The 13,697-nt window shown below is 55.8% G+C and overlaps 2 protein-coding genes across 3 annotated transcripts; one reads left to right on the top strand and one right to left on the bottom strand.

The window, feature by feature from the left end:
* The first annotated feature begins 1,878 nt into the window (after window positions 1-1,878).
* Window positions 1,879-10,302, top strand: PPP2R5B (protein phosphatase 2 regulatory subunit B'beta). 2 transcript variants are annotated; one of them, XM_068979033.1, is made up of 14 exons: window positions 1,879-1,985; window positions 2,425-2,897; window positions 3,681-3,784; window positions 4,451-4,552; window positions 4,712-4,804; window positions 4,932-5,062; window positions 6,208-6,267; window positions 6,371-6,479; window positions 7,016-7,069; window positions 7,377-7,427; window positions 7,551-7,670; window positions 8,485-8,612; window positions 8,879-8,980; window positions 9,605-10,302. In XM_068979033.1, the coding sequence occupies exons 2-14, from the start codon at window positions 2,699-2,701 to the stop codon at window positions 9,747-9,749; spliced, it is 1,398 nt and encodes a 465-aa protein (XP_068835134.1). In that variant the 5' UTR covers window positions 1,879-1,985; window positions 2,425-2,698; the 3' UTR covers window positions 9,750-10,302. The 2 variants fall into 2 exon arrangements, with proteins under 2 accessions (XP_068835134.1, XP_068835133.1); XM_068979032.1 differs by having other exon boundaries at window positions 3,681-3,877.
* A 294-nt stretch (window positions 10,303-10,596) lies between these two features.
* On the bottom strand, window positions 10,597-11,250 carry GPHA2 (glycoprotein hormone subunit alpha 2). The gene is made up of 3 exons (XM_068975861.1): window positions 11,148-11,250; window positions 10,810-10,994; window positions 10,597-10,698 (listed from the first exon to the last, which is right to left on the bottom strand). Exons 1-3 carry the CDS (start codon window positions 11,248-11,250, stop codon window positions 10,597-10,599), a joined length of 390 nt encoding a protein of 129 aa, XP_068831962.1.
* Between the last annotated feature and the right edge of the window lie 2,447 nt (window positions 11,251-13,697).

Below are 13,697 nucleotides of genomic sequence, written 5' to 3'. Positions count from 1 at the left end.
ACCGAAAATAAATATTTAAAAATTATTTTTAAAGTCTTCTTCACCTCTCCAATAGCCATGTGATATTGTGTCTATTTTGAAATGCAGTTCAAAGGCTATTTCTTGCAGGAAATCTTATGTGTGTCTTCTGCTCTTCAGTGCCCCAGTCCTCAATCTGAGGGTTGTACAAAGCACCAACCTTCCATGGCCACTCTGGCCTGGAGACCCTCAGAGTCCAGAGCACTGGGCCCGGGACCTCGGCTGGGGGTCTGGAGCTCATGTGCTCCTGACTTAGGCTGGGAGGTGGGAGTCCCGGATTTCGATGGCAGGATATGTAACCTTGGGCAAAGCACTTCTCCTCTCCACTCCTCAGGGTCCTCATCTGGTTGTAGAAGGCTTGGTGGGCCTCCCCTTCCCCAGCTTTTTCTGTAGGGGTGTTGGAGAAGCTTCATCCCCTGAGCCTGGGAGGTGGGCAAGGGGGAAAGTATGGGCTTCTATTTGAGAGATGAGGCCACAAGGGCCAGACAGACAAGACCTACCGAGCAAAGGATTCTGCCCTGGATCTCAGCCTGGCTAAACTGCGGCATTTGCTTTTTATTGCTCCGGTAGGTGGGCACCCTTTGGGCACCCAGGCTCCGTCTGCAGCAGGCAAGGTGGCTGGGTGGTTCCAAGGCAGCAGAGTGGCCAACAAGGCCTAGGGTAGGGTGAGGAAGACTCTGAAAAGGACCCCAGCCCCTCCCTGACTTCATCGCCAGGTTCCATTGCCCATTCTTGGTGCTCCATGGACTAGTTGTTCATTTGGGAGGAACTTCTGGGTGGAGATTTCACAGTATAGGGTAGGGGATGGAGTCCAGGAGAATGAAGGGTGTTGGGGTCCAGGGTGCTAGGAAAGGGGCCCAGGACTACAAACTGGGAACTTTTGGCAGGAATGCCAAACTCCTGGAATTCCACCTGTGCCTTGGAGTCCCTGCAGCAGGGTTTTGAACAAGAGACCCCAAGAGCACATCTTAGGTCCCAGAGAGGCTGGGAGTTCCATCCAGAGAGGCTAGCTTGCTGGGGTGGTGTGGCAGCATTAGGGAGCATCTCCAGCTCTGATGCTTTGCCACTCCTAGGCTGGCCCTTTAAATCCAGACCATGATGTCACCTTAGACAGCAAGGGAGGGGAGGGGGACTGCAGGCTGAGGAAGGACTTCATTTCCCAGCAGCCTTGGGGGGTACCACACCCCTCCCAGCAGGCACTGACTCACTGCAGACTATTAACCAGTCCAGTGCCATTTTCTACTGGGGTTTTAAAAAGTGTCCAGCCAGTCTGGAGTGAGAGTGACATTCCCTTGTGGGTTGAATGCCTGGGGCACAGATGGAGCAGGGCAAATCTTTGGGTGTGACAGAGGATTGGGCCTCTTGCCCCCAGCTTCCTGGTGCAGACTCCTGAGTCTTCCTCTCTCCGTATACATTCCCTTCCAGAGCCCAGGAGCCCAGCCCCAGGTGGACCCCGTCCCACTCTGCTTCAGTCTTGTCCCCGGGTGCCCGCAGGGATTACCCCTTCAGTCAGGCAGCCGCTTTAATTGGTGCAGGGACTACATCTCCCAGCTGCCCCCGGTGGGAACTTCCTGACGCAGCCCCCCGCCCCCGCCCCCCAAACCCGCGGGGATGTGCGGGCCGACTGGGGGAGGTGACTTGATGTCATCGTGAGAAGCTGGGCGGCGGGTGCCGGTGCGCACAGAGCCGGGGCTCCCGCGGTGCCGCGCGGGTCGGATCCCGCGACTTGAGGAGAGGTCTGCGCGCTGCCCCGGCCAGCCCGGAGCCCGCCGGGCGCCCGCGCCCCGACTCGGGGCTGAGTTGGGGGCATGCTCCGGCCCCCCCGGAGCCGGAGAGAGAACCCAGGAGCGCCGCCGCCCAGCGCCAGCGCCCCGAACCGGACCGCTGCGAAGGAGCCCTGAGCAGCTGCTCCCCTCCCCACAGGCAGCCCCTGGAGGGCCCGTGACCTAAGTCTGAGCGTCAGAGAAGTGAGTGTGCCCCCATTGGGAGGCAGATGAGATTTGGGGGTGAGGAAGGAGAAACTGAGTTTGGGGAGGGCGCCGGGTTGTAGGAGGGGGGTGGCATGGGGATAGGGCCCCCAATCCTGGAAGAGTCCCTGGTGACCCTGATTAGTGGAGCAGGAACGGGGTCCCCATTCTGTTAGGGGCCAGGGATGAGGGCCAAGGTCCCCATTCTAGATAGGGTCTGGCTTGGGGGAGAGGCCCTATTTTGAGGGGGTTGTTTTAGAGCCTGGGGCCTTTATGTCTGGGAGAAGGGAGGCACCTGCACCTCCTTTAGGGTCTGGGCCAGGGTCGGAGGGCAGGAAGACAGGCTGTCAGCGGCAGCCCCACAGGCTGTCCTGAAAGAACTGACAGCCTCTCTGTCTCTTTCTTGCCGGCCTCTCTGCCCTGACTTCTTTTTCAAAAGAGCCAGGCTGGGAACCCTAGCTGGACTCTTCGGACCCTCAGGAAGGACCTGAAACCTGAGCCATCCTCCTGTCTACTGTGCTTGCCCCCCAGGACTGGGCAGTTGCCAAAGGTCCTGGGGGGGGCCCAGGACTGTGGTTGTGCCCACCCCATCCCCCTCACCTCCCGCAGCGCACAGGATGGGCCCAAGTTAGTCAACCCAGCCTCATAAAGCATCCTGCAGCCCCAGAGGGAACCTCAGGGGCTCTGAAGGCTTGACCCACCGCCTAGCCGCCATGGAGACGAAGCTGCCCCCAGCGAGTACCCCCACCAGCCCCTCTTCCCCGGGGCTGTCCCCTGTGCCCCCACCCGACAAGGTGGACGGCTTCTCCCGCCGTTCCCTCCGCAGGGCCCGGCCCCGGCGGTCCCACAGCTCCTCTCAGTTCCGCTATCAGAGCAACCAGCAAGAACTCACTCCACTGCCCCTGCTCAAAGGTGAGCCCGGCTGCTGGCCGCGAGGGGACCTGAGTCCTGGAGTGGGCCAGTGAGCCTTGGGGGTGGGGGAGTGAGAAGCAGCTGGCAGCTGTGATCCGACGGAGTCTGGATGGCCCCTTCCGAGCAAGGGACTCCACCACCTGAGCTGACCCCCACCCCCCAGCCCTCTCGCTCTCTGTGCTGACGCATGGCCTGACTGGCCTGTCATCCTTGGAGGTGGGGCATCTGGAGGTGGTGCCACCCTGGGGGGTAGACCAGGGCTAAGGGTGGGGCCTACAGCCTGGGTTCCAGGAAGCCACTAGCAGCCTGGCTGCTGCCAGGGTCCTGGAGCAGGTGCTCAGCATGGCTCCCTGCAATTGTGGTGTTGTCCCCCCAGCTCTGGGTACAGGGCCCCACTAGCTGAGGCAGAGGGCACCCGAGAGACTCCCAGTCCTGGCTCTTCTCCCCACTTCTGGCTCTTAGAACAGAGTGCTACCTAGGAGAGGGAGGCCATGGCTGTTGGGGGCACCTGTGGAAGGCCCAGGTGTCCAGGGTCTGTAACCATGCTTTCCAATCAGGCTGTTGTGTTCTCTGGGCCTCAGTTAGGATGAAGAGATGAAGCTCCTTTACCTCAAAAGAATGGAGGATGGGACAGAAGTGGTTTACTTTCTGCAAGGAGTGGGAGATGGCCCAGAAGCATGGGGCATGGGGGCAGAGAAGCCTGCCCTAGGGATTAGGAAGGCTCACCCCTGCCCAGAGCTGCAGCAGCTGGGGCCCAGGCTCAGACCCCTCCTCCCTCCCCAGATGTGCCAGCCTCTGAGCTGCATGAACTGCTGAGCCGGAAGCTGGCCCAGTGTGGGGTGATGTTTGACTTCTTGGACTGTGTGGCCGACCTGAAGGGGAAGGAGGTGAAGCGGGCGGCACTCAATGAGCTGGTGGAGTGCGTGGGGAGCACCCGGGGGGTCCTAATTGAGCCTGTCTACCCAGACATCATCCGCATGGTGAGCACCTTGGTGCGCATGGGAACCCTACTGCCTGCCCGCGGAGCTCCCGGGCAGAGAATAAACCCATGCCCTTTGGCTTGGCCTTAGGGCCCGTGTCTCCCGCCTGACCCGTCTCCCAGCCCCACTCCTGCCCAGCACCCTGCCAGTGTAGGTCCCTCAGTGCCTCCTGGACTTGTCCCACCCTGCCCTTTTGCTTGCGCTCTCCTGAGGCCTGGTGGGCCTTCCTTGTGCCATGGCCTGGCTCATCTGCTGCTTCTTCCATGAAGCCTCTCTCAGTATTCAAACTAGAAATCTCCCTTCCGCTGCTTAGAAGGTCCGTCGACCTTACCATTTTCCATCTCATCTTCCCTGCTGGACTGCACCTGCTAGAGGGTGGGGATGTGTCTCATCTGCCCCTCAGTCCCCAACTGCAAGCCCAGGTCTTCCATGAACTAGATGTTCAGGCAGTGATTGCAAAGGAGGGAACTGCTTGCTGAGGCAGGTACTGAGGCCCGTTAGACTTTGGATGAGGGATGTCCTAGCTTCTGCCTCAGAGGGTTCTTCCTTAAAGAACCCTGACCTGCCCCTCAGATCTCAGTGAATATCTTTCGGACGCTGCCGCCCAGTGAGAACCCTGAATTTGACCCTGAAGAGGATGAGCCCAATCTTGAGCCTTCATGGCCACATCTTCAGGTAGGAGGGCTGGGGAAGACAGGGATATGAGTTTCAGAAGAGACCCGAGGAGGGGGTAGAGGGTCTCCTGAGATCCTGGACTGTTGGCTGAGGGCCACAGGGCAGGATGAAGGGGGAGGCAGTTCCTGAACTCACCGTGTCGTCTGTCCCCTCCTTCAGCTGGTATATGAGTTTTTCCTGCGTTTCTTGGAGAGCCCAGACTTCCAGCCCTCTGTGGCCAAGAGATATGTGGATCAAAAGTTTGTCTTGATGGTGAAGTGGGGAACCCAGGCTGGGTGGTATCATGGGGCAGGGGCAGGCTCTCTGTTGGGGGCATGGGGATAGGATGGGAGTAGCCTGGCTTGGTCTCTTTCCTAACCCCTGATCCCGGCTCCCACAGCTCCTGGAGCTGTTTGATAGTGAGGACCCCCGGGAGCGTGAGTACCTCAAGACCATCTTGCACCGGGTCTACGGCAAGTTCCTGGGGCTCCGGGCCTACATCCGCAAACAGTGCAGCCATATCTTCCTCCGGTGGGTGCCTGCTGCCTGCCCTGCTGAAACTGCTGGAGGGAGCGGGGAGAGCTGTAGGAAGAAGAAGACAGAGGCAAAGGCTTCTGGGCTAGGGGACCCTGTAGAACTATGGTTTATTGAGTTTTTTCTTGGCAGCATGTACTGCTGCCAGTAGTACTGCTTATACAAATCCTGTGAGATCAACAGAGAAAGGTATTTATTTCCGTTTTACAGATGAGAAAATACAGGCTGAGAGATGAAATGGTTTTCAGGGACTAGGTCAGTTCAGGGGGTCTAGGATCTAAATCTTTTGATCTCTGTTGTACCAGGCCATAGGACCCAAAGAAAGAGATTCTTACTGTAAATATGTATTGAGCACCAATGCCTACTTGGCATCAGAGGCCCATATGGCCTTTTAGTTGAGACTGGCTCTTGAGCTCGATGGCCTGTGTTTAAGTTTGGTTCAACTATTTGGGTGAATTTGGGCAAAATATTTAAGCTTTGTCCTAGCTTCCTCGTCTCTATAATGGGAATGATAACTATACTAACACAGAGTTGTCAAGATGAAATGAGGCAATGCCTTCGCTCACTATAGCTCCTGGACGAAGGCTAGAACTCTGAAACCTTAGCTCTTATTGTTATTAGCTACGAAATAGGTGAGGAATGATCCCTGTCCTCCAGGAGCTCAGGGTATTAGATCCCTTGCTTATTAATTTTAGGGCAAGTGTGACTGAGCTGCTGAGCCCTGATTTCTTCATTTGTGTAATGGATCTAATAAGCTCTACCTCTTGGGATAGTTTTGAGAAATACATAGCCCAGAATAGACACTCTGTCATTCTTTCGGTTGATTGGCATGAAGAGTGAAGGATTCAGGCTGAGTGCCTGTGGACTGGATGGGACCAGGTAATGAGAGTTAAGGTCTGGCAGACAATGCTTCACAGAAGAGAGGTTTGAGCAGGGACCCAGAGTAGCAGTGGTGGCTGGGCTGAGAGGGTGATATAGAAGTGGGTGTGGATCTCAGTGGGCCTGGTTTGGTGTCTGGGGAAGAGAGCACAGCCTCTGAGTTAATGTGCAGGGCTGGGGTGGGTAGGCAGGGTGGTTGAGAGGAGGGTTGGGCCTGCTCCAATTGCCTTGAACTCTTGTGCATCCTTCTCTTCCTCTCAAAGGTTCATCTATGAATTCGAGCATTTCAACGGCGTTGCTGAGCTGCTGGAGATCTTAGGAAGGTGACTCTCTCTGGGCCTCAGCTGGAGCATCTGGAGGACTCTGGGAGGAGGGACGGAGGCCCAGTCACCCCAGCCCTCTGCATCTCTTGTGTCCCCTCCTCAGCATCATCAATGGCTTTGCCTTGCCCCTGAAGACAGAGCACAAGCAGTTCCTGGTTCGAGTCCTGATCCCCCTGCACTCTGTCAAGTCGTTGTCTGTCTTCCATGCCCAGGTGAGGCCCAGGCCTGGCCCGGCCATAGTGGAGAGGGCCTGAGGGTCAGGGCAGCCACCGACTGGCAGGGTCAGCCTGACACTCTGACTCCAGGCACTCGAAAACATGAACTCATGGGATCCTCTCTCACCTTTTTCTTGACTAATTCTCTTCCGTCTACCTTAGAGAATCCCCACGATCCTTTCAGGCCGGTCTTAAGACATCAGCTCTCTGAAGGCTTCCCAGCCCCCTCCCTCTTAACTTGCTCTGGGCAGGCTTAGGCTCTCCTCTTTCTATATTCCCGTAGATCATGATACAGATTGTGGTTATGGAACCTTTTATAAAATTTTTAAGGATTGGTTTGCTGAATATTTCCCCTGTAGGGTCATTATTGTGTCCCTACACATCAAACACGGTGCCTGGTATCTCCTAGGTGGTCCGTAAATGCTTGGTGAATGAGTGAAGAGTAAATGAGCAAATATCTGGTGTCCTCTCCTGACCCCTGTCCTCCTTCTCTCTGCCTACCCCTCCACCACCCTACCCCCTCTCCCTTGCAGCTGGCGTACTGTGTGGTGCAGTTCCTGGAGAAGGATGCAACCCTGACAGAGCATGTGAGTACCTCTGGTGTGTGTGCTAAATTCCTTCAGTCTTGTCCGACTCTTTGTGGCCCTATAGACTGTAGCTCACCAGGCTCCTCTGTGCTTGGGATTCTCCAGGCAAGAATACTGGAGTGGGTTGTTGTGCCCTCCTCCAAGGGATCTTCCCAACCCAGGGATTGAACCCACGTCTTGTGCGTCTCCTGCATTGCAGGTGGATTCTTTACCACTGAGCCACCAGGGAAGCCCTCAAGTACCTCTGGTGGGGGAGGCAACCTGGTGTCCTGGCAGGCCTGACTCCTTTCTGCCTCAACTCCCACAGGTGATCCGGGGGCTGCTCAAATACTGGCCAAAAACCTGTACCCAGAAAGAGGTATGAAGGAGGGCTCTGGTGTCCACTGCAGGGAGGCTGGGAAGGCTTGGCTTCCCGAAGGCAGTTGGGTGTATGTCAGGGGAGATGGGAACCGTCGCCCCTGTGTCCCTGCCCCCACCCCAGGTGATGTTTCTGGGGGAGATGGAGGAGATTCTGGATGTTATCGAGCCCTCGCAGTTCGTGAAGATCCAGGAGCCCCTCTTCAAGCAGGTGGCCCGCTGTGTGTCCAGCCCTCACTTCCAGGTACAGGTGGGGACAGGTGGGGTGAGAGCCAGGGTATGGACTGGAAGGTTGGCAGGTTGACCTCACACAGCTTCCTCTGCCCTCAGTTTCTCCTCTGGACCTTCCTGGGTCTGATAATGTGGAGATGCTGGACTCAGGGTCAGGAGACCTCCCAGTGGCTGAGGAGATTTGAGCAAATCACTTCACCACTCTGAGTTGGATTAAGCTTCCTTATCTGTAGAATGGGCCGCCTGGGTGGAGAGGAGAACATCTGGTAACCTGAAATGGATGTTTACCAAGTGTCCATGAATGGGATGGATGGTTGTCTTCACTTTCCCCCTTTCTTAGTGGCCTTAAATTTCATTGGCCTCACAGAGACCAGCAAGGCTTCCCCACTCCATCCAGGCTGGATGTAACCAGTGTTCTCCTACATGTGTGTGCAGACTTTCGTTTTTATAAGCCGTAACCTGGTGGTTGTCAATTTTTCCTCACAGTGACTCTGGCACTTCAGTTTACTAAATACCTCATATAATTCTTATAACAGCCATATGGAGGTAGCTATTATTAGCCTCAATTTACAGATTTGAAAACTGAGGCTGAGGGGTAAATTGCCTTTCCCAAAGCCATGTGGCCAGTGTGTTGTGGAGCCAGGATTCACTTGAGCACTGGACTCCAAATCCAGTGTTCTTTGCACCTCACCATGTTGGTCAGATGAACCCTGAAGATGGGGTATAAGGAGGACAGCGTGCCCTGGGTCTGGGGCTGGGTCTGATTCCAGGACAGGCACCTGCAGGGAAGCCACTGAGGTGCTTACTCTGCCATCTCGCTGCCCCAGGTTGCAGAGCGGGCTCTGTATTTCTGGAACAATGAGTATATCCTGAGCCTCATTGAGGACAATTGCCACACTGTGCTGCCTGCTGTGTTTGGGACCCTCTACCAAGTCTCCAAGGAGCACTGGAATCAGTGAGTGCCCAGGCTTTGACCTGATCCACAGAGGCTGGGGCAGGGGCAGCCAGTCCAGAACTGGGGTTACTCCTAGCTGGAGAGGATCAGGGAAGGCATCTGAAGGTGGTGGAGGGGTGGTGAAAGGGGAAGGAGAAGGGTAGTGCTTGTGGTGTTCAGGGCTGCAAGCTGTGTTTGGGACACAGAGATAGGCAGAATGCTGGAGTGGGAGGTGGGACCCAACTGAAATTGCTCTCATCTCTCACCTCGTCCTTGTCCCTGCCAAGAACCATTGTGTCTCTGATCTACAATGTGCTCAAGACCTTCATGGAGATGAATGGGAAGCTGTTTGATGAGCTCACGGCCTCCTACAAGCTGGAAAAGCAGCAGTGAGTGCTGAGAGGCTGGGCATGGAGGGAGAGGGGGGGAAACGCAGGAAAAGGACCAGCTCCTAAGGGTTGGAGGGAACCTAAAAGGATAACCCATATCCCATCTGGTCAGATGTTGAAAGTCTCTCCCTATGGTTTTGGCACGTGCTGGGCCATCTGTGCCCAGCTTTCCACTGCATCCTCCAATTATCCTCCCAAGTACTTCCTCCTAGTATGGAGGTTACTGGTGGCTCAGTGGTAAAGAATCTGCCTGCCAATGCAGGAGATGCAGGTTTGATCCCTGGGTCAGATAGATCCCCTGGAGAAGGAAACAGCTACCCATTCCAGTATTCTTGCCTGGAAAATCCCATGCATAGGGAAGCCTGGTGGGCTATAGTCCATGGGGTCACAAAAGAGCTGGACATGACTTAGCAACTAAACAACATAACAGCCCTTCAGGCGGGGCCTCTCAGGGCCAGGCTGATCCATCTACTCCATGACCATGGGCTGGGACCCGTCTCTCCTCCGTGTTTTCTCCCCAAGTGGAAGATTCCCACTGAGTCTCTTTGCAGGTGGGGTGGTGGTGAGGGAGTTAGATTGCAGCTGGAGCTCCAGGAAGGGAACTGCCTCTCCCTCTCTCCCCAGGGAGCAGCAGAAGGCCCGGGAACGTCAGGAGCTGTGGCAAGGCCTGGAGGAGCTACGGCTACGCCGGTTACAGGGGACCCAGGGGGCCAAAGAGGCCCCGCTCCAGCGGCTTACACCCCAGGTCACTGGTGGAGGTCAGAGCTAAAGATCCCCAGAAGGGGAGGAGCTAAACCCAGAGCTATCAGTCCCTCCACCCTCCCTCCTGCCCAGGGGCCTAGAGAGATACACACCTGCTCCTGGCCTTGCCAGTGGGGGCTTGGAGGGCTCCCTGCCTGGCCCAGCATGGGCAGTTTCCTCTGGGGGGAGAGGAGAGATGGTGGTCCTGGCAACAGAATTCTCAGGCCCTCCTGGCAGGACTGGACCAGGGTGCGCTTGATCAGGAAGTGGCCATCGGGGACTGCCCTGCCCCACAAAGCTGGGCTCCAGACTGCAGGCAGGTTCCCACCCCCCACTCCCAGCCTAGGGCAAGGGGACGCAGCCCCTCGCCTGCCCCACCTTGTGCCAGCGCGAGGTCCTTCCTCACCCCACCATGGGATCCATGGTCTATTTATTCTCCCCCAGCTCCCCTGCAGCACAGACATTATCCTGGGCCCGGGGCACTCTCCTCCCCTCTCCTCCCTGGCCCTGTTCATCCTTGTCCCCTTTTTATTTATTGGGCAGGGGGAGGGGTAAGGGCACAGGCAGAAGATTCCCTGTGTCCTGGGACAAGGGGGGTGGTCACAGTAACTGTGGTCTGTTCCCCTTTCCATGGCTGGGGGTAGATTTAATAAAGAGAGAAACTCACGATCTGCTTGCTTTATTTAGGGGTAGGGACAAGGGGGAGGTGAACTGATGAAGGACTGGTTCGGAAGCTAGGCAGAGGTGGGGAAGAGGCAGAAACCCCCCTCTTTTCAGAGGGTTGGGCCTGTCATCCTTACTGAGGTTCAGGATACGTGGGCTACACTCCGACGCTAAACCCTGTGACCAGGGGGAGGGCAAGGGGAGAGGAAGGGCTAGTAGCGCGAGAGGCGGCACATGTCACACTGGCAGGCCCTGGCCGTGAAGACCTCCAGCTCCTCCTTCCGGCTCCCCCCACAGCGCAGCTGCACCTTCACCTGTGGGAGAGGTGGGCGTCTGCTCCAAGCTCCTTTCTTAGGCCATCTTAGATCCCTGCCTCCTCTGTCTCCGCAACCCCAACGAGCCACTGCCGAGCTCAGCCCCCTCACCTTCCTCAGGCCGCTGATGGTGCAGCACTGAGACACGGAGGTGATGTTATGTCGATAACCACTGGCCACCAGCACGGAGTACCGGGAAGGGAAGGCGCTGGACTCGCAGTGGCCCACACAGGCCTGTGCCACATGGGAGCCCTGGCAGGTGCCTTGGCGGTCACTTCGCACCGTCACATTGAAGGCTAGGAGACAGGGGAGTGGTAAATGGTGCCTTGGCGAAGGCTTGCCCAGCACCTGCCACCTGAGCCTCACTGGGTCCCTCAAGGGTGCCCCGGCTTGGTCCAATCCATCCGCTCTTTGCTTCCACCCAGCTCTCTGCTCCCAGAGTCACTTACGGTGCAAGTAGCAGCCTGGGATGGCGGCCTGTCGACTCTGGCCTTCAGTGACCGCCAGGAGCAGCAGGCAGAGGAGCAGGGTCTGGGGGGACGCCATGGGCATCTGAAACACAGAGGGTGGATAGATGTTTCTAGGTGGGTGTGCAGGTGTGGGGGAGGAGCTTTTTACATGCTGCAGCCTCTGGGTGAATGAGCTGGGGCTAGGCTGGTCTGTCTGACTGTGGTGAGGCATGCCTTAGGGGCGGTCTTTTCCTTGTGTGTGCCTTTAGGTGTATGTGTATATGCATGTATGTGTGTACTCATCCTCTCTGGATGGGTGTGAGTGTGAGCAGCTGTCCCAGAGTGACTCGCGTGTCAGCCCACTGCAGTGATTCTCCCCAGGAATCTCCTCCACCATCTGGAGCACAAACCTCTGCCTCCCTCCACCTGCCCCATCTGGGCCTGCAGGACCCTTAGCTACAGCCCCCAGGCCCTCCCGGGGCTCTTGCTGCCTCAGTGAGCTCACCGCTTCTGAATGGATTGGTGAATGGCTCCTCTTGCCTCCTGCTGGTCTCCAGACGGTGCTGGCTCTCCGAGTATTTATTCGCCATCATCCTGGAGCCACGCCTTCTTGGAGATCAGCTTTCAGGCCTGCCTCTCTTCTGCCCGAAGCCTCACAGCAAAACCACCTGGGAGATCCTGCTCTTCTCTGAGGTGTGGTCCTCAGAGAGTGGTTTCTGCTTTCTAGCTGTCCTAGGGCTGCCTGTGGCCCAGGGCTGGGGAAGTGAGGTGTAGAGAGGCCAGGACCTGGCAGAGCGGGCAGTGTGTGTACGCTTGCAGAGAGAGGGCTCTGGACTGGGCTGAGTTGTGGCCACCTGGATTCTCTTCTTTGCTGTGTGACCTCAGGCAGAACACTTCTCTTTAGAGCTTTGCCAGCCCAACCTTAAAGTGATTAAACCCAGCCCTGCCTATCTCTTTTACCCACTGCAAAGGTAAGGGTGGAGAGGAGATTCTTACGGACAAGGGAGGTGATAGCATCTCACTGATGATATCAGTGGGGATACCCTGAGAGGTGCTTCATGGCAGAGCCAGAGGAGAGTGGAGCAGGGGGTTCTAAGTTCGTTTCAGAGCTTCACTTTCACTGTCAAGCGGATGATTTCTCATTCTGGGGGTCAGCTACAGGGTGGGGTTCCCCCTAGTTCCTGGAATAACAGGGACCTGACACTTGGAAGAGCCTGAAGCCATCAACCCCAGCAGATCCAATCATTTAGCCCAGCCCTGGCTCTGGTGTTGCAGGTGGAGGCAACTAAGGTTCAAAGAAGGAAATTTACTGAAGGTCACACAGCTAGTTCATGGCAGGGCTGATTTGGAACCCAAATCTGCTGTTCATGCATGGTGCTAAATTATACCTGGGGCGAGAATGTGGCAAGTTAGAAAAAGACCCCTCATCAGCAAGAGCCACAGGGGCTGGGGCAGGGGAGAAATCAGAAGGAAGCCAGTGCTAACTCTGGCCCCGCACACCCCAGGGCTATAGTCTCACTGACCTGCTCAGAGAAGCAGAGCCAGCCACACAGACAGCCAGAGCTGGAAGGCACTTGAGAGCTCATCAAATCCTACCCTTTGATTTTCCAGATGAGAAAATAAGAACCAGAAAGGAAAGTGACTTTGCCAAGGGTTCATTGTAAGCCTGGAAGTCAGAATGGCACTACTCAGATCTCCAGACTCTGGAGCTGAGCCTCTGGACAGTTTTGTAAAGCAGGCTGTGTTTGGGACAGGAGGGCAAAGGCTGTAAACACAACTTGTCCCTGGTCCTCCAGTCCTCACGCAGAGTGACTTCCCCTTCAGTCCTTCTCCCCTCAGGTCCCAGGCCCTTCAGTAGCCCACCTTATCTGTCCTCCCCACCTAAAGGAAAGGTATCAGAACAAGGGGTCTCCAAGAGACCCCTTTAGCAGTCCAGCCCTAACTTTTCCATTTACCATGAGACACTTCCAGCATGACAGATAATCAGCTCTGTTCAAAGAGTAGGAGTAACAAGGGCTCATTACCTTACAAAGTGGCCTATTCTAATACTGGTCATCTCTACAGCTAAAAAATGCCTCTAACCTACACTGACTTCAAGTTAATCCAGTAAACTGGTCTGCATTACTGTCAAAAGCCAAAGGAGTAGCTAGATGAGAAGAATTTATCTACGAAGAGACTGTATTTTGGGGCCAAATGGGGTGAACTGACAAGACATGATTTCTTGAGGGGCAGCAGGGCTCAGGACATGGAGTCTTGCGAGACCCCATTCTCTAACCATGCCAGGAGAGTTGAAGTTTTGAGGTCAAGTACAGACTCCACCTACCCAAAGCGTTCTGTCAACAACTGGATCCCTATATCTTGAGAAAAGAGTTTGCTCTCTCTCTACCCTCACTAAAATTCAGTCATTAAGTCTTCATAAATAATTTATTGTCATTAGAAATCAAAGTGCCAGAGATGAAAGACCCAACTGGCCCACTGGGCAGTAAAATTCTCAGACTAGAGCATTTGAGAAACTTACATTCTTAGTGATTTAAATTGGGTGAGGACACT

The sequence above is a fragment of the Capricornis sumatraensis genome, chromosome 8, assembly GCF_032405125.1.
Source record: "Capricornis sumatraensis isolate serow.1 chromosome 8, serow.2, whole genome shotgun sequence".
NCBI lineage: Eukaryota > Metazoa > Chordata > Mammalia > Artiodactyla > Bovidae > Capricornis > Capricornis sumatraensis.
This window is presented reverse-complemented; position numbering and strand designations above follow the sequence as displayed.